Source organism: Phaenicophaeus curvirostris, chromosome 28 (assembly GCF_032191515.1).
Source record: "Phaenicophaeus curvirostris isolate KB17595 chromosome 28, BPBGC_Pcur_1.0, whole genome shotgun sequence".
Lineage (NCBI taxonomy): Eukaryota > Metazoa > Chordata > Aves > Cuculiformes > Cuculidae > Phaenicophaeus > Phaenicophaeus curvirostris.
Window position 1 is genome coordinate 4,026,926 of NC_091419.1, and position 23,422 is coordinate 4,050,347.

A 23,422-nucleotide genomic window follows, 5' to 3' on the forward strand; every position below is an offset into this window, starting at 1 on the left:
CGTAGAGGGCGGGAACTGCGCATCAGGCGCGAAGCTGCTGCGCATGCGCTCCAGGGGGTGGGCCCTGCGCATGCGCAGTGGGTGAAAACAGCCTGGAGCTGCGCGTTTTTGAGGGGGAGGGCGCGAAGCTGGCGCACGTGCGCTCTGTGCGGAGAGGGTCTGCGCATGCGCAGAGGGCGAGAAACGCTGCGCATGCTCTATGGCGCGGTGCGGGCTCCTCGGCGCATGCGCAGTGCGGCCGCGCTCTGGGGCCGCGGTAGAGCAGTCGCGAAATCGTAGGCGCAGCCCCATTGCGCATGCGCAGTGCGCGGGCACGCGCTCCCGGCGGACTCCCCCCTCCGCGCATGCGCGTGGCCCGCGCGGTCGCGGCGGCGGCGCCGCCTCCCGCCCGCCCTTCGCGCCTCCCCTTCCTGCCGCCATTTTGTGCCGCCGCCGCGTCTCCTGCCCGGCCCGTGTGTTTTCGTTCCGCCTCCGCTTCCCCGCGTGCCCGTCGACGCCACGGCCCCCATGGCGGAGAGCCAAGCGGCGGCCGCGCAGGGCGAGCCCCCCGCGCCCTTAGGCGGCGGGACCGGAGTCTCCGGTTCCGAAGGCGAAGCCCGGCGGCGGCTGAGCGAGCTGCGAGTCATCGACCTGCGCGCCGAGCTGAAGCGACGGAACCTGGACAGTGGAGGCAACAAGAGCGTCCTCATGGAGCGGCTGAGGAAGGTGAGGGGCGCTGCACCCGGGCCCTGCCGAGGAAAATGGCGCCGGGGGAGGGGTGGGAGGTGAGGGCCGAGGATCCCAGAGGGACCGGTTAATGCGAGAAGTAGCCGCGATACCGAAAATGCTGGGAAATGAACTCGCTCGACTCATTGTGGAGGTGTAATAAAAATAAGCAGCTTTTATCAGGCTTTGGCAGCGTGACAGAGCGACCCCCATCGATCGTGTGCAGAGACAAGTGGTGGCACAGAAGAGATTCCCCGCTTACAAGCGATATGAGTTTTCTCAGGAGTCTGATGTACGTTTCCCAGAGCAGTGGTGGCTGCCCCATCCCTGGAGGTCTTCAGGGTCGGGTTGGATGAGCCTTGGGCAGCCTGATCTAGTGGGATGTCCCTGCCCACGGCAGGGGCTTGGAACTAGATGATCTCTATGGTCCCTTCCAACCCAAGCTACTCTATAGTTCTGTATTTCTATCTGTGTATATTCTATTCCCCTTTTAAGGACTGATTTTATTGTCGTTATGAGCTTCAAAACAGTGCAATGTCTTGTTGCATTGGAGCTGGCTCCAGCTGTCTACTTAACTTTGCATTTGAGAGGGGAAAGACTGCAAACACAGTGATTACAGAAAAAGACACCTCTGTTGAGCCCAGATCATACTGAACACAAGATGTAACAGTGTCAGGAAAAACACTTTGAAAAAACATGCTATAAAAAGCATGCCGTCATATAAGCACAATATCAATAGGACGTTGTGTTTAACTTTCAAAAACTGTAGATACTTGGGTTAACTTTACTTTAGCTTAAGTCAAAATATTCCACTCTTTGCAATAGTAGCTATTTTTTGGTTGGCCTACATAGCACAGCGTGGCTGCTCCCCACCGCATTCAGCGCTGGGCTTTGCTGTGTGTTTTGCTCTGAGGTACACTAGGATCACAGAAGAATCTTAGCATGGTTTGAGTTGGAAAAGACCTCAAAGTTCCGTGTCATGGGCAGGGACACCTCCCACTGGATCAGGGGCTCCAAGCCCCATCCAACCTGGCCTTGAACCCTTCCAGGGATGGGGCAGCCATGAGTTGTCTGGGCAGCCTGGGCCAGTGCTTCACCACCCTCACAGCAAAAGGTTTCTTGCTCATATCTCATCTCAAATCTTCCCTCTTTCAGCTGAAAACCATTCCCTCTTGCTCTATCTCTACACTCCTGGAATCAAGACTCCCTCCCCAGCTTTCCTGTAGCTCTTTCAGTACTGGAAGGGTAGTTTCTCTGCTTCATAGTGATTCTTTTCCTGTCTGTCTTGCTGTAGCCTGTACGCTGTATCCTCATCAGAATGTTTGGCATGTTAGCAGCATGTGGCCTGCTCTTGTTCAACAGGTTCGTGCTGTCTCCTAGAGCCGAGGTTCCTGCTCTCTCCTAACAACCTGGGCATCTGCACCGTTACAGGCGCTGTAGAGCTGACCTTTTTGTTTTGTCTGTAGGTTATGCCGCTGGCTTCTCAGAAACTTTACACCAACATGTTACTGGTTGCTGTGCACGTGGTGCTTTGACCTGCTGGGTTTTGGCTTGGGTATCTAGGTTTCTGCTGTCTAATTCACAGCTCTAGGTTCTCGTTTCAGTATTTTTCTACCTCTGGTGATTAGTTCTTTAACTCAACAGAAATGCTCAAGTGGAATTTTTATCTGTCTTCATATATATCTTTATCTTTTCCCCTTATTAGGCTATTGAGGAGGAAGGGGGGAATCCTGATGAAATTCCAGTGGTTTCGGAAAATATCTTGAAGAAAACTCCAAAAAGAAGCAGCAAAGGTACAGGGCAGTTAGAGAGGATCTCCACCCCACCCCCCTTGGGTTCTCTAGCAACTTTTACTCATTAAATGTAACCTTACTAATCTTTTTTTCTTTTTCCTGAAGCCTGCTTTTCCTTTTGGAAAAGTGGTTGGTTTAATTTTGGCGCTGCTGCTGAATGTTTTGCAGTCTTAAAGTTGTAGCAAACATTACCTGCCTGAGCCAGGTTTGGGTCAAACTGGTTCTCTGGAAGAAATTAAGAGCAGTTGAATCTTCTGTTCTTTGGTTCTGACCTTTAATGTTACTGGCAGCTTTCCCCACGTTTGGGCTGGATTTCTAGGCATGGGTGGTATGGGATTAAACTTACTGGTTATTTATTCACAGAACTGTGTGGTGTATGATAAGGTGGAATTGGTCCTCTTGAAGGATTGTTCCCTGAAACTTGTAGGAGGATTTGCTAAGTAATGCTGATGCAGTGTTGGTGTTTTCGAAATAAGTAATTGGTTTTATACCTTAGGAATAAAGGTAGGAATGCAGTGTTTCCAGCAAATTCAAAATGATCTTTGTAGTGTTATGTTTGCATTTCGTAGCTAATTGCAGTCTCATTTTTCTCCCAGGAAGACTGTTTTTTAATCAATATCTGAAATTGGATATGTGTTTAAGATTTTTTTCCATGCATGATTTTCCTAATGCTGAGACATGTTCTTGCATAATGCTTATTTTTGAAAAATAGCCATTAGTTTTTAAAAATTGGCGCTGTTTCATCTTATTTTGTAATCGAGTGTTGAAACTTTTATATTACAGCTGAGCAGAATAACTTGTTTAGATGAAGGATATTAATTAAATTATTAATTTCTGTTTACACAAAATGTAAATTTGTGAGATGCAGCTTGAATGCTTTGACGACTAATTTGTTTGACTCATTTTTTTGTTGTTGCGTCCCATTTGGAATGAGATTAGGTTTGCTTGCAGACTGAAATGTGAAATCTGAACTGGAATGAGAACAAATGTCACAACTGTGGGTGAAAGCAGAGAGATCTTTGGTAATTGTGTTAGTTTTCAAGTCTCAGATAAATATCTAATGTAGGTTATAGTGTTTTTAACGCTGGTATGGAGATAGAGATTTTCCTCTTGGCTCTAAAACCCTTTTCGGTTTTTTTATTGTAATTTGCTTATAGTTTTGTAGGAAGATAACATTCATAAAAGATGAAGCAGCTTCTTAGCTATGAGTTTGAGGAGTCACTATTTGGTGCTGAAATTAGTGAACTAGTGTTTTCAGTAAGGTCAGCTCTGGTACCGCGTCTCATGGGTGGAGGAAGCACGGCAGAAATGTTTTTACATTGATTTGTGATGGGCTTTTTGTTTTGTTGCTTCTTTTATGTTCTGGTAAAGGTCTGTAAAGAAATAAAAGGTTGAGGTAATAAGTGAGTGCAGTCTCAGCTGAGCCAGTGTTGTGAAGAGCGCACAGCAGTGCTTGAACTCGTGACAGTAGGATGTTTTTCAGTTACTGGACTGGGCTGTAAACCCTCAGTTGTGGAAAATCAGGAATAAGCAGATCCCTAAACTGAATGGAATACCAATGCTAATGAAAACAAAACAAAACAAAAAACTTGAAGGATACGTATTGTTACCTCCTTTTCATTCTAATGATCATAATGTTGTTAGGACGTAGACCAGATGAAGAGGGAGTAGAAGATAACGGCCTGGAAGAGGATTCGGGAGATGGACAGGTACGTGAGGCTGTTTTTGAAGCAAAGTAGTGATAGCGTTGCTTTCAAGTTACGATGACTATTATATACTTTTTTTCTTTTTACAGGAGGATATTGAAGCAAGTTTGGATAACTTGCAGGATATTGACATGATGGATATTAGTGTGTTAGATGAAGCTGAAATAGATAATGGCAATGCAGTAGATTGCGGAGAGGATTACAGTGCTGATAATATTCTTGACTCACTGTCTGATAGTAAAGAAAATGCTGATGCAGAAGTGAAAGAACTTCCAGATCAGCCTACAGAATATGCTGTAGGTAACTTGGAGGCATCCTCACAATTTTCAGAAATTAAAGAAGAATCAAGAGAAATACCAGTAGTGATGGTATGCATCTCTTATGTGTGTGGAATCAGACTTGTTTTTTATTTAATTAAGTAGCAAAACAGTAGCCAAAGAGTATTTGAAACAATTTGTGGCTCTACCAGTTCTCATCATCATTGCTTTTTCTTCTTTTACATAATTGTAGAAGTAGCAGTCTTGATTTTTAAAATACTTGGATGTTGTTTGTACACATGATTGTGCAAATTAAGCATTTGTTTTAATCATGCTTTGAATTCTCTGCTTCACCTTATGTTTACATGCCCATTTTCATATCTTTCTTTTATTTAAGAGGACATGTGAGCCTTATTTGCTTCAGCTGAACGGCAGTGTTCTGGGAATGTTTTAAATTATTTTTCTGTTAAGACAGGGTCTTGCAGTTACTCAGTTGTTGAAAGTATTTTATGTTGGCTTTCCGTGTCTGTCTGGCTGTTAGATGATAATGTTTTTCCCCAAAGTCGGGTGTTTATCTTCTGAAATGTCCAACAAAGCATTTGAAGATGGTTATTTCTGTCCCACCAAGTAAGGAAGTGTAGCTCTTTGAGTGTGCACATTGTGTCATCAGTCTGGACTATAAGATTCTAAAGTTGGCTTGTTCTGTGTCCCTCAAATCTGAAAGTTGCAGAAATAAGCATGACTCCCTATCCTCAAACATATTCCTGCCCCACCCAAGTCCAGCAGAAGTGGCCAGAAAGCAGTTTTTTTTTGGTGTCTGAACTATGGCAGTGTGAATCGGCTCCTACGCTCTTTTATCACTAAAAAAACTGCTATTGAGTCTGTAGACTTTTTGGCTCTGTGTTGTTACTGAAAGAAAGAGTATAAGAAAGTTTGCTGAAAGAATCCTCGTCCTTAGAAGTCTTTTGTGAGCTGATCAACGTATTTGAGAGGTAATGAACAAAGCTTGTTCAGTTAGTGGGGACTGGGAAGAGGTGTGGGATCACTGGCTAGTTCTTAGCCTTATTGGTTGTTTTGGAGGGTAGATAGGTTTGCTTTAATATCAGTTGTCAGTGAAAACAAAACCTTTGATTTCTCATTCAGGTTTCATTTACAATACCATTGTTTTATAGATAACAAAATGTCTTCCGTTTACTTTTTAAAGGTAGAGATTGAAGACGTTGGGAACAGTTTAGATGCTTCTTCATCTGATTTAACCGTAATAAAGGTAAATAGTAACCAGTTTTTCTTTACAAACAAAAAAGCATAATATGTACTGCATAAAGTGTATTTTTTTGCTGAACCAGTGTTTGTATGGGTAATATGCAGCGACTGCATTCTTATTCCACAAAGCATAGGCACTTAGGCCATTTTAATTTAATCGTGTGGACAGTGAATATCTATCGATCAGGTCATATATATATCTATATACCTATATAGTGTATTTATTATAGTGAGTTTGGATGAGTGGTTGGTTTCCTTTTATGTGTTACAGAAACCAACTCAATGCCTTATCTTCTAATTAACTTCCATTAAAAATGTACATATCCCATGTTGACAAGAAGGCTAAAACTGATCTATTCCTGAAATACTGGCCTTGTTTCCAGACCGCCCATGGTAGGGTAAGGACACTTGTAGCTCCAGGTGAAGCTGGTGTTTCTGTTGATCCTGTTTACAGAAAGTAGAACTCAGAGTAGAATCTAGAGGAAGCTGACACGGAGAAGCTTTGCTCTGTCCTGCTTAAATTTGTGAGTTTATTTATCCATGCAAATGTGTACTGTGTGTTTAACAGGTGTCTGAATTTGAGAAATGTTGCTAATTTTGCGCATTTCATAAAGCTTGAAGATGTTAAACAGTAGTGTTAAACCTTCTTGGGACAAATTGATTTAAAATTCAATGTTTTCATAGTTGAATAGGATAAATTATAGTAAGTCTTTTCTTAAATTCTCCCCAGACTTGGGAAGGTGAGGTACGTAATTCAGAATAACATCTTGATTTCTTATGAAATAGTGATAGTCCTTTTTTTTTATCTTTTCCACTGCAGGAAATTGAAGAGTTACCTTTGGAGCCAGGTACTGGTTTTGTTGGGTTTGTGGGGTTTTTGGTGTTTTTTTAATTCGTTGTTTCTTTTTTGTTGTTTTTTTGTTTAAATTAAAAAAGAAAAAAAAAAGTCCTGGGCTTTGAAACAGTTTCGTTCTTCATTTAATTCTTCTTGTGTCCCTGATTGTTTGGGTTTTTTCTTTCTAAATGCATTATTGTAGATTACATTATTATGATGGACAATCCAGCTCATGCAGGGTCATAGAGATTGGAAACCCAGTCATATCACCAGATCTGTGTGTAACCGCTTTATGAAAACGTGCATTTAATGAGATAACGTGGTTTCATAGAACTGTTGCCTGAAGAGGAGGTAAAGAATGAGCCTTAAAGATGTAGAGGTTCTGAAAACAGATCTTGTGATATCACACCGTACTGTAGTTCTGTGAATATAAATACAGGAGCATAGGTGATGCAAGGCTGCGGTACAGAACAGACATTAAGGAGTGCCTGACTCTGGAAGAAGGAACACGTTGTCATCACGGGAACTTTCTGCACATCCTATTCGCTTTCTGGACTGCAAACACACTCACGCACCACCAGAAGATGCTCAGTTCTCATGTTGGACTCTGCTAAAAGAATATCACAAAAAGTTGGAAATAGAACCCTCAGTACCTTGATACGTTCAGTTAAGCACCTTGGACTCTGGAAGCTAACTAGAGAAGAAACAGAGCTGAACGCTTTGATGAAGAACATCAAGGATCAGCCAGAAGGTTTTGTTAAGTCTGTGGGGGCATTTTTCTTGCCTGTTTACACTGTAGGGCTGATGTGGTAGTTTGTGAGAGAGGAGTTAGCGTAGCGCTTTTAACACTGTGTACACTAGGGTTTTCCAATCTCTGTGTAGCTTAGCAGTTCTCTTGGTGTTAGTGTGGCAGCCATGCCAGTTCCACATTTGTGATTGCTGTATTTCCCTGGTGATTAAATCTTGTGCCATTCTATTCCTGTTAAATCCGTAGAAAATGAGAAAATACTCGACATTTTGGGGGAAACTTGTAAATCTGAAGTACTTAACGAAGAAACTTCCGAAGCGGAGCGGCCGCATGCGCAGGAAGCGAGTAGCGCGGTGCCAGGCAAGAGGCAAGCGGAGGAAGAGGACGCTCTTGCCGCCGCTCAGTTGGAGGAAGATGCTTTAGATTTGGACAGCAAATCGGCACAAGCTTTGGCAAGGAAGGAAGCAAAGCGTTTAGTTGTAGCAAAAGGGGAGACAAGTGAACAGACACTAGAGGAAGAGAAGCCGGACTGTGAATGCGTAGTAGTAGAGAGCCTAAGCGATCAGAGTAGCAAACGCTCCCAAGGCCTGGAAGCCTCTAGTGGGGAACCAGCGGAAAAAGGCGCGGGTCCCGAAGGCAAAGCTAGCAAAGAAGATGGCAAGAAAAGCGAAGAGAAAGCTAATTCTGAGGAACCCCCTGCTACTAAAGAGTCCTCAGCCAGTGAGGGCGGTGATCAGAAAAAGAGGTTTGTTTTTTCTCCGTTCTAGACCAGATGCTATCTTTTTTCATTGGTCGTTAAGTGATGCGAATAAGCTGTTTCCTTCAATTGGCCACCGCGACTGATGAAATTGTAGCCTATTCCTAAAGAGTCTGTTTTATTTCTACATGTGCAGACGTTTTATGTTGGTTTTTTTTTAAGCGCAGAGGGTTTGATTTCTTTCCTTCCTCAACCTTCAAAGGTTGTTTTCTTAAATTACTGTTATTTTTGTCAACTGCAAACCAGAATTGTCCGTTTATGGCTACGAATCCCATATTTCTTGTCACTGTTCTATAAATTTGCAAACATAGTGTTTATTTCAGAACTAATTTACTGGTAGGTATCTGATTTTAGTGCACAATCTAGAATTAATATTCTGTTTGTGTATGATCAGTTGAATAATGTGGTGTTTTGTCTTTAGCGCTGTTGATGAGGACAAAAATACAAAGATAAGCCCAAAAGATGAGAAAGGTATGTTTTGGGGTTTGGTTTGTTTTTTTTTTTTAAGTAAGTCCAAATGAACTTGAAAATGATACAGGGTCAAATCTAAGCATTACTTGGGAGTCAGTTGTAGTAAGTAAGAATTTGAAGGATCAAACAGAATAGCAGTTCTGCTTGCTTTTTGATCTGCCTTTCTGACATTCTCATTTTTGTGTCTGGTTAAGTCCCTCAGCATGTGTGTATCTGCTATAATAATTAGATTAGAATCCCACTGGCTTCGTAAGTGGGGAGAGGTACCAGCAAGACCAGGATTTTTCTGAAAAATCTCAACAGGTGCCTAAATCTATAGATTTGCACTCTGTGCAGTTCTGATGAGGACTGTTCATTCAGTGAACTCTTGATGCAGTTGTAACATAGGCCTTCAAAGCGTAAATTGCAGATCTCAGTTTGTGTAACTTCTGGAACCTTACCCACAGTTCTGGTAAAAAAAAGGTCTCTTGTGAATCAACTTTTAATGCTTTGTAAGGCTGCAGCGTTTCGGATTGATCGGGAAAGGTAGAAATGAAATTACTTGCAGAGGTTTATGAAGAAAAGAACAAAGTGGGGTTTGTAGGGGGATGAATTTCACTGTTGTGTTCTTGTGCTTCATTGGCTTTTATGTTTGTGATTTTTTTTTATTTTTGTTTTTTTGTACTCTAGGCCGTGCTGGGAGTGGTTCAGGCAGAAATCTGTGGGTTAGTGGGCTTTCGTCCTCTACGAGAGCTACAGACCTGAAGAATCTTTTCAGCAAGTATGGAAAGGTACGAAGTAGATATGTAACTTAACAAACATTTTGTCAGTTTAGAAGAATGACCATAAAATTATTTTTCCTAATGAATAACTGGGTAGGAAAAGTACTTTACTTTCTTTGGCTCTCTTGAAACTCTGTATCTGCAAGTAGTGTATTTAATTAAGCAGGTGGTCTGAAAAGGGCAGGGAGACAGGCAGAAATCCATTTTTCAGAGAATCTCTGTTAAATACTTGTAAAAATAAGGCAGTTCTTGACAGGAGAGACTGGTGGGTTGCCATCTAGTGAGGTCTAATTATACCTCTTGGGTGTCTGGCAATAGTTAATGCTGGTTTAAACTGTTCCATTTCAAGGAGTGTTCCTTTGTAAAATCTAGCCTTTTGAGTGCAGACTTCGATTCTTTCTTTACTATCTGCTAGGACACAAGAGCAGAAGCTGTGGATGGGAACTCTTTCTGTGACCATCTTACCTTCCTTTCGATACATTCCTGAATGTCATATTAAATGTTTGTGTTGCTAAGTGTATGTCTGTGCTCTCAGAGAGTTTTTATCCACAAAACCAGAGGTGTCCTGTAAGAAAAAGTGGTGTTAGGTTTTAGTTTGGAATTTTTAAATTAATATTATCACATCCTCACTGTCCCTGCATATTCAATGTCTTCCTCAGTTATTGGCCTCTCAGCCACTTCAAGATGAATTGTCTGAGCTGGTTATTATGGCAGCAGAGCTATATCAACAGACTGTTCCGCAATTGGATTTGTCTGCTTAATACAATTGTTTCATACTTTTTTCAGAATCCATGTGGGATAATCTTAAATTTAAACCTTTTCAGCTGTTTGTGTTGCTGTTGACTTAGATGTCAACGCTGTTCACATAATATTCTGGTGTAGTAGTCTTTAGTGAGGCACTTCTAAAATGCGGTTGGCCCAGCAGCATAGAGGTTGAGTTAAAACACCAAACTTACCTTTGCTGCCTGTCACATGAGCTTAGCAACGTTGAGAATATCTTCATTCTTCTCACCAACGTGGAATGTTGTGTGCTGGGCATGTTTCTTCCCTGTTAAAAGTGGTTAAGTGCTACCCTCTGTGGGACTGGTGGAGCAGCTCTGATGGTGATTAAGTTGAAATGTATTTGCTGACAAATCCGTGAATGCAGAAAATTTTTCCCCCAAAGGTGGTTGGTGCAAAAGTAGTGACAAATGCTCGCAGTCCCGGTGCTCGCTGTTATGGTTTTGTTACGATGTCAACGTCTGAAGAAGCCACCAAGTGTATTAATCATCTCCACAGAACGGAGCTGCATGGAAAAATGATTTCTGTGGAAAGGGTAAGCGATAGCTATTCCGTGACAGTGTAATGGAATTAAAAGCGTGCAAGTTTCATGTCTGTCTCTTATTACAAATATATTTCTGGCTAAAATTCTAGGCAAAAAATGAACCAGCTGGGAAGAAGCCTTCAGACAAGAAGGAAGGCGAAACAAGGAAGGAAAAAGACAGGCACCATCCTTCAGAGTCCAAATCTGAGAAGTAAAGTGCTTTTTGGTGTTTTTCTGTGTTTAAAGGCCCCTCATTTGAAATGCAGCTATGTGACCAAAGTGGACAGTAACTGTCATAAAATCTCGATTTCCTGCTTCACGTTGCATCTGAAATAGGAATATTACTTGAAACATTGAAATCAGTGTTCTGCAACACTGAGTATGTCTTAGGGGGCCCTGTTTGGAAATACTGACCTTGGCATGCATTTTGGTACCAAAAATGGCTAGAAGATGCCCAGTCAGCTTGTCTCTAGATAAAATCGGTTGTGTATGAAAGTTCTTTTGGTGGTGTTCAACCTGTTCCTGGGTGAGCCCTCTTCTGCCTGCGCTAAGAGTGAATCTTACAGGCAGAGCAGAAGAGTTCCGGCACACTAAGCCTCCAAATATTCAGAAGGATTATCTGTTGTTTCCCACTTTTCATCAGCTTCAGCTTAGTGTTGGTTCCTCTTCTTAATTTTATGTGCTGTTCTTAATTCTATGTGCAAGTTTACATTGGCTCCAGTACAACATCATGGAAAGGGTTGGAGGGTGTTGTTGACAGCATTTTTTGTGGGTTTTTGGGGGGTTAGTTTTCTTTTTTTGACATGGTTGCCTTGCTCGGAGTGGTTGTATAGCACTTTTTGTTAGGTTGTGTATTAAAGCAAAATTTACCTGTAGGTCTGTTGGTGTTAAGAAAGAGGAGAAGACTGACAAAAAAGATGATGCTAAGAAATCAGAAAAAGATGGAAAGGATGAAAAAGAAGGAAAAGAGAAAGATGAGCAAAAGGCCGGATCCTCTGATAGATCTAGGGCAAGCAAATCAGGTAATTCTGCTGCTTTTCAGAAATGCTTTTCAAGGATACTTCATTTTATTTAAAAAATTAATACAAAGAATATCAGTGACTCTTGGTTGTATTTTGTTTTCTAGCGAGTCGAGGAACTGAAAGGACAGTGGTAATGGATAAATCTAAGGGAGAACCAGTTATTAGTGTGAAAACGTCTACATCCAAAGAGAGGGTAAGCACAACTTTCAGAGAAGTGTTTGTGTAAAAGTAGGTATCAAATAGCTTTACATGCATATATTTAAGAGTTTTTTGCCTTGCATATTGGGAACAGTTTATCCTCTTGCCACTTTTTAGAAAGCGTTAGTGTCTGTTACTGGTGCTGCAGACGTAAATGCTAATGCTTCACCTGCTTTATCGTTGTTGCTGCTCTCCTCGTTGAAGTAGTAGAGTTGCAATATGAAAATAGTATTAAGATGATGCATTTCCCTGAGTGTGGCGACTGGTGACCTTTAGAATAGTGTATCGTTTGCCTCTGGTGCCAGTCAGATCATGTGCCCCTGGTATCTGAACACAGTTAAACTCTAGAAGTTCTAGCTCAATTCAGGGTGATTTTCCCAACCTACTTTCCATGGAATTCTGCCATTATTTAACTCTGGAAAGGTACAACTTTGTTCAGGTTGGCATGAGGGTAGGGCCTTTGCCTAGGAATTTTAGCTGAAACCATACTGTGTTTGGCTAATATATTGTTTTGATTTAACTCAGAGTACAAAAAGCCAGGATCGCAAATCTGAGAGCAAAGAAAAGCAAGATATTTTATCATTTGATAAGATCAAAGAACAGCGAGAACGTGAACGTCAGAGACAAAGGGAGCGAGAAATCAGGGAAACGGAAAGGCGCCGGTGAGTTTTCCCAGTTTTCCTCTAAACTTTGAATGGCATTTGTTTTTACTTCCCTTATCTGTTTGGAACAGGCTGCAAAGCAGTATCATGCTGGCCCACCAGCATTAGTATCTCAAGTAATTCGATACCAATCTATTGGTACAACAGGCTTAATGCCAAATTATGAAGGTTTTTGCACTGCAGTGAATGTTGTGTAATACTTTTGGGAAGACTGTTGTTAAAAAATAGCTCTTGTATAGGTGCTTTCAGATCTTGTGTTCCACTTGCTCGGTTTTGAATTGCCATACTTGACTTCCCTGGAAATTTGTAAATTCCTTGTCAAACTTAAGTCTTAGGACACACTTTCCTCTGAAGGCTTTGTCAAAGCTGACTTACAGTAGATATAGAGTTATGTACACAGAATGCTTCCTTTTTCTGTTGGGACTTCCCGCTCCTCAGCTGAAGCAGCTACAGATTAGTTGAGGTGATTCATGTTTAAGCAGGTAGTGAGAAAAAGAAACTTAAAAGAATAAAAAAGCAAACGAGAAACCCCACCCATAACAAGGAGGCATTAAAGTTTAGACTCAAGATTCTCAATTGAAAACAAAATATCTCTTTTTCAAATAGAGAGAGAGAGAGGCGAGAACGAGAACAACGGCTACAAGCTATTCATGAGCGGGATGAAAGACAGAGGCTCCAGAGAGAACGAGAGCGACTTGAATTTCAAAGGCAGCGCCTTGACAGAGAGCGCTTGGAGAGGGAGAGATTGGAGAGGGAAAGAATGCACATAGAGCAGGAAAGGAGACGAGAACAGGAACGGATCCAGCGAGAGAGGGAAGAGCTGCGACGTCAGCAGGAACAGTTGCGGTATGAACAGGAGCGGAGATCTGCCATGAGGAGGCCTTACGATCCTGACGGCAGGTAATGATAACTGGGATGAGATTCCAAACTCGCCAACCACATCTAGTTTTTAGATAGAGCATTCTGAGGCCTATGTATGGAAACTGTGCATAGTCTTGCTAAATTAGTCGCGGGAGCTCACAACTGAAAGGCTACTTGCATGTTGCTTTTAACTCTTTAATATTGATCTTAAGAAAGAGCAAGTGTCATGTTTGTAAGCCTGTAAGCAGAGTTTTATCATGGCAGGTTTAAAATTCTTGTTTTCCAGAGAGGAGTGACTGAGAATAGAAACTGTGTGTATGGACTCTAAAGCAGGGTTGTTGGTGGGAGCACTTATTCATTCCCTTCTCATTTCAGCATGTGCTGAGATGAAGCTTTTTGTATAAACCTAGTTTCCTCTGAAATGGAAATGCAATGCCTGCTTAGCACACAGAGTTGTTTAATTATAAATCCGAAGTAATTGTTCAGGTAATTGTATTGAATGAGGTTTGGTATCAAGAGAGCAGGAAAAGGATGATTGTTTTGAGATTAGCAGTAATCGTGACATGTTTTGCAGACGAGATGACCCATACTGGCCAGAGGCAAAGCGAATGGCAATGGATGATAGGTACCATTCTGACTTCGGTCGTCAAGACCGCTTCCATGACTTTGACCACCGGGATCGTGGCCGATACCAAGATCATTGTCTGGACAGGTTTGCAAGGCACTGTCACTTTTTCTTCTACTTTTATGGAAATTAAATGTCATTTTTTTGGCTTATGAGTGGCTTGAAGGGTGCCGAAAGAGAGAAACTAAACAAACGGTCCTTGTGCATTTCTTGAGTCTGATATTATGTGCTTGCTGTCACGGGCAAGAGTCATAGAGTGATTTGGATTGGAAGAGACCTTAAAGCCAATCCAGTTCCAACCTCCTGCTGGGCAGGGACACCTCCCACTGGGTCAGGGTACTCCAGGCCCCATCCAACCTGGCCTTCAACACTTCCAGGGATGGAGCAGCCACCACTGCTCTGGGCAACCTGGGCCAGGGCCTCCTCACCCTCACAGCAAAACATTTCTTCCTAAGATCTCATCTCAATCTCCCCTCTTCCAGCTCAAAACCATTCCCTCTAGTCCTATCCCTGCACTCCCTGATCAAGAGCCCCTCCACAGCTTTCCTGGAGCCCCTTTCAGTACTGAAAGGGACATAAAATTTATAGATCTATCAGGAAAAGCCTGCATAAAGATGATGAAGCAAGTTGTGATGTAGTCTTTTGCAATGCTGAGGAATATCCTACAGTTTCTCTTGAGGTGTATGGAAATCTGGTTTATGAATTCCTATGCATTGACATTGGGTTTAGCCATTTCCTTTTGCTTTAATACTCTGCCTGTTTCCATCTTTGCAGCCCAGCTAACACAGACATTTAGTTCCACAGAATGCTATTCTGTGATATTGAGTGCTATTGAGACTTCTGTCTTGCTCTCATAGGATTTTGACAAAAACTGAGCTGTTTTGTTTGTCACTCATTTCTGGTGCTGGTAGGTTCACTCAGTGTTCTGTCTTGGTACCGTTGAGTACCTGACTGTGACTTAGTGACACCTTCCTTACCCAGTTAGTCATAGATGTTACTTTGATCTTTTTCTTTGCTATGAAACCCGAACTTATTTGAATACTTCACTGCCAAACATTGGCACTCTCAGATATACAGCCTAATGAAGATAAATTTTCATCCACTGTTTCATACAGATATCAGAATTACCATTACTGTATCGATTCAACTGCAACTTCTTTGGTTTTGTTCCAGGAGAGACGGCTCAAGAGGAATACCCGATCGAGACGGGCAGGTGGGTTATACCCAAATAACCACTTTGTTAAACAGCCAAACAAACCAGCCCCAAAGCAGAAAGAACACAATGTGTGTGCTGCTGGGTTCTTAAACGCGACTACCACTGGGTTCAAACTTAGCACGTGATCAAGTAGCAACTGTTTTTGCACACTAGCATGCAGAATATAAGTTAAATTATCAGCTTTCTAGGGTGGTAGCCACAGGTTAGGGTAGGGGAAAACCTCCAAACAATGTGAGCTATGTTATGGTGTCTTCTCAGGCTGGTAAAAAGTTTTCTGGTTAAGTGTTTGGTGTCTGTAGTGCATGAAGAGGGAATTACTCTAATGTCTTAACCTTAGCTGACGAGGGAGCCCTACTGTGATGTCTAAGTGATTTGTAGAAAATAACTGCTGTCATAATAGAACAAGGCAGAATTGTGAGAGGAGAGGTGTGAAAATGAGAACCACAATGGTTCACGAAGCCTTTCATTGCTGGAGAGAGAGAGAGGAGGAAGGCAGGTAGTCTTTGTAAAAATTAAACATCTGGAGCCAGAATATAAGCCTTTCTAAAACCCTGCTGAATGCAAACCCCTGCCCTGCTGAACACGAAGCCTGCTCTTATCGACAAGTGGAGTGAAAGCTGTGCTGTGAAACAAAATAAATGCCTAGAGTGAGCACATGCAGCAACAATGGAACCACTGAAACATGAGGCACAGCTGGTGGTGTATTTTTCTGACAGCCTATAGAGAGGCAACCTCTGAGAAGCTGAGTATTTTCAATCCTGAAAGAAAAACCTCTGTTGATTCTTTGCATAACTCTGTACCATTTGCCTTCCAGCACTACCCAGATGAACGCCACGGAGGGCCTGATCGTCACTCCCGGGATAGCTGGGGTGGCTATGGCTCTGACAGAAGAATGAGCGAAGGGAGAGGGATACCTCCACAAACCCGGTTAGTGCGTGTGAAAGAAGGGAAATGGTGTCAGTTCTTTAAACTTTTAACGCTCGGTGAACCTTCAGAGGTGACAGTGGAAGGAGTTTGACAAGTGCGAATCCTCTCTGGGTAGTTCCTTCAAGCATCTGGAGAAGAAAGGAATTCACATGTGTAGCTCCCCTGTGCACCACGAGAACAGAGCATTGTAGTGAGTAGAGAAGAGCTGCTCAGATAGCTCAACTCACAACTGGCTCTCTTGTAAATAACTTTCTTTTCTACAGATGGGATTCAATCTTGTACCAGGTGCTCCTACACAAGTCTCATTTGTGGCTAGTAATCAGATTTTAAGGAGATTGAGTTGAAATCTCTGCAAGAATGAGTGTGGGGAACTGAGACTCATCTGGAGTTGTAGCGTTTTCTCTTGAAATCGACCAGCTGAGCAGGGCAGAATCTAGATGTTCCATAATATTCGGTTCTGCATAAATACACTAGACAGGAATGGCACTCAATTAATTGTTTAAGCATTTTGGTACGTTGCTACATCTCTGTAGATCAGAAAAAGACTAGCTTTGTTGTGCAAAGGATGCTGTTCAGCAAGTTTCTTGTCGTTTCTCCTTGAATAGTTTCTGTTGCAATGATGGGGTGGCTATAGAAACAACTCAACGATTAAATACGCTTCTCTGGGGTACGGTGTGGCTTTACCCTCTGCTGCTAAATGGATAAGGGATGCGCCTAGAAGATGTTCTTTTATTTTTTTAAGAGATGGACGTGACTGGGGAGATCATGGTCGAAAGTTAGAGGGGCATCAAGATCGTTCATGGCAGGGAAATGTGGCTGGAGGAATGATGGGACGGGATCATGAGAGATGGCAAGGTACACTTGCTGCTTACCAGTGTGATCATGGTTTTCTCTTATCAATTACTGCTGCTCAGCTCCTAGTGGCAGTTACGATTCCTATGGAGCTTTAACAGCATTGCAGAGAAAGCCAATAAAATTCTGGGAATGAGGTGGCTTTTTTATTAGGAAAACACAAAAGTTGGTCTTTTTGTTTTCTTTTGTTTTTTTTTTTTTAATCCAGGTGGTGATAGAAGCTTGCCTGGTCAGTCAGGACCAGGCCACGGGATGACTCGAGGAGGGATGTCGGGGTAAGAAGCTTTGTCACCAGAACTGCTGGGTTTTGTTCCCTGCGTTCCCACGATGAACCAACACAAAAGTATGGAAAACTACAATCAAATTTAGAGATGTATTAGTTAAAAAGGTTGGGAACTCTCCCACTAAACCCAGAGTCCTGCCTCTTCCAATGGACAGCAGCAAGTGGTTGCAGGAGATGATACAGCAGCACTGTCGCAAGTGACTATAGGAAACCCCGCACTTTGGGAAGTTTCTTTCTAAGCCACGTTCCCAGAATCATGGAAAGGTTTGGGTTGAAGGGGACCTTAAATCCCATCCAGTTCCACTGCATCAGGTTGCTCCAAGCCCCGTCCGCCTTTGAGCTTCTACTTCACTCTGGGTTGTCAAGTAGAAGAAAACCAACACAAACATCTTTTCTCAGGCCCAGCATTGACTTTCTGGGTAATTTTTGGTTTGTCTGGTCTTGGTTTTAGGCGTGGAGGCTTCACACAAGTTGGAAACCAGAGCCAGGTGATGCCGAGTAGCGGAATGCCAGGAGTGTTTGCAGGCCAGGAGCGGCCAAACAGAGCACCTGAACCCCGTGTGACTCGCCGCTACTGAAAGCACTATACATATACATATATATATTTTTTTTTAATGCCAGATGATAATGGTGGAGAATTTTATTAACCAGGGTGACCTTGAATTTGTGATTACAAAAAAGCAAGACTTGCTGCCGCATTGTAGCCAAGTATTCTGTCAACTTGTCGGTTTGGTTTCCTTTATTTTTTTTTGTAATAAACGTGTTCTTGGTCAAACATCACTTAAGGTTTCTGTTAGAGAAACATTCCATTTTTCAAAAATAATAAAATCTGTTTATGGCTACTAATTTCTTGTTTCTAGAGTCTTTGGCCAAACGCCTTGTGGAGGGGCTTGAAAGGCAATAAAGGGAAGAGAGAGATTTCAGCTCTGCGAGGTCAAGGGACACTGCAGCTCTTTCCTGCTCCTGGGCTCTGAATTTTGCCTCCTCCTCCTCCCTCCAGCCCCACTCTCCTACCCACGTCATCAGGAACATTGCAGCAACGAGCCAGTCACCTCCAGGCTACGGCTGTGATTTGGAAGTTGCCATTGCACGCAGCACCTTTCATCTCCTCGATTTATATCCTTGAAAAAGAAAAAGCTGAGTGGGGATGTTGGCGCGAAGGGAACGGAGCAGCCCCTTTTCATTTGCTGACTTGTCTCTTGCCTGGCCTTCCCCTGGGCTCTCTGAGCTTTCTGTTGGGGGATGCAGTGTGACAGAGGTGACAATGCGACAGAGGTGACAATGCAGGCAGCGTGCAAGTCCTGCCTCAGTCAGCACTTTGATCAGCAGAGGTCACCTCTGCTCCAGGCTCTTGAAGTCAGATGTTTCCACGTCCTTGGAAAGGCCGGCAGCGTTGGATTCTTAGACTTTGAGGCCACTGAGGGCTTAGGAGGAGAGTCTGCTAGGCAGCTTTTCTGGGCTTGCAAAGTCCTCAGCCCCGTGTTGGCAGGACCAGCAGGATGAGAGAGGTGATTCTGCCCCAGTGCTGTTGTTTGACCTCAACTGGAGCCCTGCAGGGATTGCAGGGAACCAAAACAGACAATCGTTTTCAAACAGCCATCAAACATTTCATGTTCCCACGGTGAGGCCAGAAAACAAGCCCTGTAACAGCTAAATGAGCTGGAGAGGGATTGTTGGTCCAGAAGAACTGGGCAGAAGCGCTGTGCTCTGAACAGGAGCTTCTCTGGGGCTGCTGGAGATGCAGACTTTGGATGGCAAGGTAGAATCATAGAATCACCAGGTTGGAAGAGACCCACCGGGTCATCAAGTCCAACCAAGTGTATGTCACTTTGTCAGCATCCGCAGTGCTCTGCCTTATTTCAGCTGAATTTGCTCCTCCTGGGACTTGTAAAAGCTTTCATATGTGATGGGAAAAGCATCCATTCCCAGCAGAGTCAGCTCCTGTGAGAATGCAATCAATCCTGCGTGGACAGAAAGTGCAAGATGTGTGGATGTGGTGTTTAGGGACATTGTTTGGTGGTGGACTTCACAGGGCTGGCTTTCTAGTTGGACTCGATGATCTTAAAGGTCTTTTCCAACCTCAACGGTTCTGTGAGTCTGTGCAAGTGAAAGCAAAATTTGAGTATTTCTTTGAGTGCGAGATGACAATGTGATCCTACATGATCCATTGGACACTCCTGACAGTGCAGGACAACTTGGAGATGGGTCTTTCCTGTGCTTTACATTCAGAGTCTGCCTATGCAAGGGGAATAACAATGAGACTCTTGTAAATGTTACAAAGGAAATGTCCTAGCGCTAATTAAACCTATTTATCTTCCATGGTTAGAGCAGTTAGCATCCCAATAAGAGGGATCTGCTGGAAAACAGTATGTTTATTTATAAGATTCTTTTCCTGAATGGAAGGGTCTCTCCTTTACAAATTGCAAGATGAAAGAGCAGATGGGGTCGCCCTGTCCATGATCTCAGAAGTGACACAGCTCGACTGAAAAGCATCATGAATATTTAAGAGAAGAGCAAGGCTTCATCAGGACCCGGGGCTGCCTGTGACACAAGGATCGTGAAGTAACAACAGTCCAGGCTCACATCCTCCACTTCTTCTGGAGTCGGAGAGCATGGACGTTCCTGAGAACAACACTAAGCTTCCTCCCGCACCAAGACTGAGGCTGAGCACCACGCAGAATGTGTCCCCTTCACTCAGGAATAGCTCACGATCCTCTGTTCTTCTCTGCGAATGTGATGATATCTGTTGGGGAGTATCTGACAAGGCGAGTGGGGCTTTACTGCTGCTCCCAGGCAGCACCCGTAGGAGGGGTGTTATGAGGTTGTTTCTTAAAAAAACACCCCGATCGTAACCTTAGCTAAATGAGGATGGGTTTAAACCAAGGTACGGAGGGGAAAGGAGAAGAAGAAAACTAGTGGTAGAAGAATAAATTAAATTTACAAAGAAAACAACGTTGGAGGAGAAAATTGTAACCTGGAGAGGAGCTCTCACAGGTTGTGAACTATCTGCAAAGATGAAAAATCGATGGATATTTAAGACGTAGGGCAAGGATTGACTTGCCTCTATTGGAAACCTGTGAACACCACCCAGTTGGTGCAGAAGACTGGAACGAGGTATGAACAGTGCAGCAGAGAGCCGAGGAGGGCACCCAACACTGCAAAGCAGCACTTGAAGTCCAGCCACATCCCATCCCTGGGCTGCTGTGCTGTGTTCCATTGCCCTTGCACCCTCTTGGACTCCATGTCCAGCTGTCCCGGCCCTGGGAAGGGGAGCTCCTTGCATGTGTTTGTGGCTGGGAGGATGGACTCCTCACAAGTAACAAGCGATAGGATGAGAGGGAATGGCCTCAGATTGCATCGGGGAGGTTTAGATTGGATATTAAGAAATATTTCCTTCGTGAAAGAATAGTGAAGCCCTGGCAGAGGCTGCCCAGGACAATGGTGGAGTCTTCATCCCTGGAGGGGTTCAACAAACATGTAGACATGGCACTGTGGGACATGGATTAGTAGGGATGGTGAGGTTGGGCTGATGGTTGGACTGGGTGAACTTAGAGGTCTCTTCCAACCTTAATGATTCCATGATTCTATAGTCGCCTGCTTTTAAAAGGCAAGCTTGAAATCACTTTGTGCTCAGAGCACATCGCCAGGAGACAATTTTTTCATATGCAAACAGGCTCCTGCATGAGCAGAAGGTACCAGGGGGATGCAAGCCAAGGAGATCACACCAGGACACCCTGTGAAGGCAGGACCCCAGCACTGATCCTGTACAAGCAGGGCTCACAGTTCCTTTCAGCAGAGTGGGTGAGCTGCGTGGGTTAACAGATTTTATTTCTAGGCCCAGCAATCCATCCCTAAGTGTTGGTGGCAGCTTCTCCGGAGTGCAGCTCAGAAATCAGCAGTTCCACCTGGCTACCCAGCAAACCGAGCTGTCAGCTTCCCTGGCCCAGGGCTCGTGGGGACCATTAGCTCTGGATTTGTTCCCTGTCTATCAATCATCCTGTTGCCTCTTGGGCATTTTGCCTAAAATAAGAGCAATAAAACCCCCAGCATCATCTCAAGAGTTTGCACTACTACAGGGACTGGATTCCTGCATGGACTGTATCTGGTTGTTTTATTTAAGGGCCAGATCCTACAAGATGCTGCATCCTCTGGCCGGGATCCAGCAGAAGAAGAAGCCAGAGTTTTATCTCAAGCCAGTGAATCACCCCCCGTTCAAATCAATAGGATTAATCTCATTAATTGGGTAGATGTCATACCTGCATCTGCATTCTCGTCACTGTCCTTCTATGATAATTGATTGAACCATTCTAAAATAATACGTCAACCCCAAAAATACAAGACAAATTGGCTGAAGTCATCTTTTTTTTCCACCTATCTCACTTCTTGGCAGGATGCTGTGAGGCAGACAGCAAATTCCCACAGAAGAGGAGAGCAAAGGAGCTCTCCTGCAGAGCGTAATCCTCGAAGAACGTGGGGAGTTCAGTCACCTCCAGCGGTTTCTCACCGTGCTGTCAGGTTTAGAGACTCCTCTGGGACTGCAGGAAAGCGCCTCTCTGAGCAGTTACAGTGGTGGAACAGAGCTGGGAGGTGACAGCCAAGAAAGAAAATAGGGGAGGGAGAAAGAGGAGGAGAAAGAAAGAAAATCCTCCCTGACAGCTCCATCCTTAAAAGCGTTCTTCAAAGTCCTGTGTGCCACTGAGGTCTCTCACCCAGCTTTCTAGAATTACAATAGTTTGGGTTGGAAGGGATCTCAAAGCCCATCCAGGACCACTCCACACCATGGGCAGGGACACCTCCCACTGGATCAGGGGCTCCAAGCCCCATCCAACCTGGCCTTGAACCCCTCCAGGGATGGGGCAGCCACCCCTGCTCTGGGCAGCCTGGGCCAGGGCCTCCCCACCCTCATAAAGAAAACATTCCTTCCTAAGATCTCATCTCAATCTCCCCTCTTCCAGCTGAAAATCATTCCCCCTTGTCTTATCCCTGCACTCCCTGATCCAGAGCCCCTTTCAGCTTCCTGGAGCCCCTTTCAGTGCTGGAAGCTGCTCTAAGGTCTCCATGGAACCTTCTCCATGAACAACCCCAACTCTCTCAGTCTGTCCTCATCTGGAAGGTTCTCCAGCCCTCAGATCATCTCCGTGGCCTCCTCTGCACTCGCTCCAACAGCTCCATGTCCTCCCTGTGCTGGGGACTCCAGAACTGGACACCGGGCTCCAGGTGGGGTCTTATTCTCAAGATCATTCCCAAACTGTTGTTTTATTAAGGGACAGAACAGCACACCATCCTTTTTCTCCTTTTATCTCCTAATGAAAATCGTCTCCTAGCTAAATTAAATTTGCCCTCAATACACCCAGCCCTGAGAGCAATTAAAGAAACCTAATGAATCCTGCTTCTTTTTTTTTTTTTCTTTAAAGCAATTAGCTTGAAGCAGATACAAAGGTAAACCTTGTAGCTTTTAAAATTTACATGACTCATGGCTTTTGATGGGGAAAGCAATATTGGTTTAAAAGCCTCTAGAAGCACTTTTCACACGCAGTCTCCCATGTGAAGAAGGGCTGGAGGTAGAAGATGAGAATGTGGTGGCTGGAGGAGCGTTATTCAGCCTTTCCCTGAACACAGAGAGGCTCCGGTGTCTGTGTTGCAACCAGAGTATTTGTGCTGAAATCCCTGGCGTAAATAAAAGCCGCTCTGTAGATTTATCTGTTCACCAAGAGAACTGCTTCGCTGTGTTCATCATAGAATCGTTTAGTTTGGAAAAGACCTTTAAGACCATCGAGTCCAACCATAAATCCAGCACTGACAACTCCATCACCACATCCTTTTCAATGCCCCCAGGGATGGGGACTCTACCACTTCCCTGGGAAGCTTCTGCCAGAGCCTAAGAACCTTTTCAGAGAAGGAATATTTCCTGATATCCAATCTAAACCTCCCCTGGCGGAGCTTGAGGCCGTTCCCTCTCGTCCTGTCCCCTGTCCCTTGGGAAAAGAGCCCAGCTCCCTCCTCTCCACAACCTCCTCTCAGGGAGTTGGAGAGAGCAATGAGGTCTCCCCTCAGCCTCCTCTTCTCCAGCCTAAACACCCCCAGCTCTCTCAGATGCTCCTCTTGTTCTCCAGCCCCTTTACCAGCCTCGTTGCTCTTCTCTGGACTCGCTCCAGAGCCTCAACATCCTTCTTGTGG

At 44.0% G+C, this 23,422-nt stretch overlaps 1 protein-coding gene across 5 annotated transcripts; it reads left to right on the forward strand.

Moving 5' to 3' along the window:
* Window positions 1-403: 403 nt before the first annotated feature.
* LOC138731807 (scaffold attachment factor B1-like) lies at window positions 404-18,091 on the forward strand. Of its 5 annotated transcripts, none has more exons than XM_069877999.1 (21): window positions 404-705; window positions 2,411-2,498; window positions 4,143-4,207; window positions 4,294-4,572; window positions 5,666-5,728; window positions 6,545-6,572; window positions 7,554-8,052; window positions 8,486-8,535; window positions 9,205-9,305; window positions 10,462-10,611; window positions 10,710-10,810; window positions 11,476-11,621; window positions 11,726-11,814; window positions 12,345-12,481; window positions 13,088-13,381; window positions 13,917-14,054; window positions 15,141-15,180; window positions 15,998-16,110; window positions 16,853-16,965; window positions 17,171-17,237; window positions 17,697-18,091. In XM_069877999.1, the coding sequence occupies exons 1-21, from the start codon at window positions 508-510 to the stop codon at window positions 17,821-17,823; spliced, it is 2,886 nt and encodes a 961-aa protein (XP_069734100.1). In that variant the 5' UTR covers window positions 404-507; the 3' UTR covers window positions 17,824-18,091. The 5 variants fall into 5 exon arrangements, 4 of the variants coding, with proteins under 4 accessions (XP_069734100.1, XP_069734101.1, XP_069734102.1 ...); XM_069877998.1 differs by having other exon boundaries at window positions 405-705; window positions 13,917-14,063; XM_069878000.1 differs by lacking the exon at window positions 4,294-4,572 and having other exon boundaries at window positions 13,917-14,063.
* Window positions 18,092-23,422: the final 5,331 nt, after the last annotated feature.

Coding starts and splice junctions, on each gene's coding strand:
- LOC138731807 (XM_069877998.1), top strand. CDS start 508: ATGGCGGAGAGCCAAGCGGCGGCCGCGCAGGGCGAGCCCCCCGCGCCC. Junction 5,729..6,544: donor CTGATTTAACCGTAATAAAG/GTAAATAGTAAC, acceptor TTTCCACTGCAG/GAAATTGAAGAGTTACCTTT. Junction 16,111..16,852: donor GGGATACCTCCACAAACCCG/GTTAGTGCGTGT, acceptor TATTTTTTTAAG/AGATGGACGTGACTGGGGAG.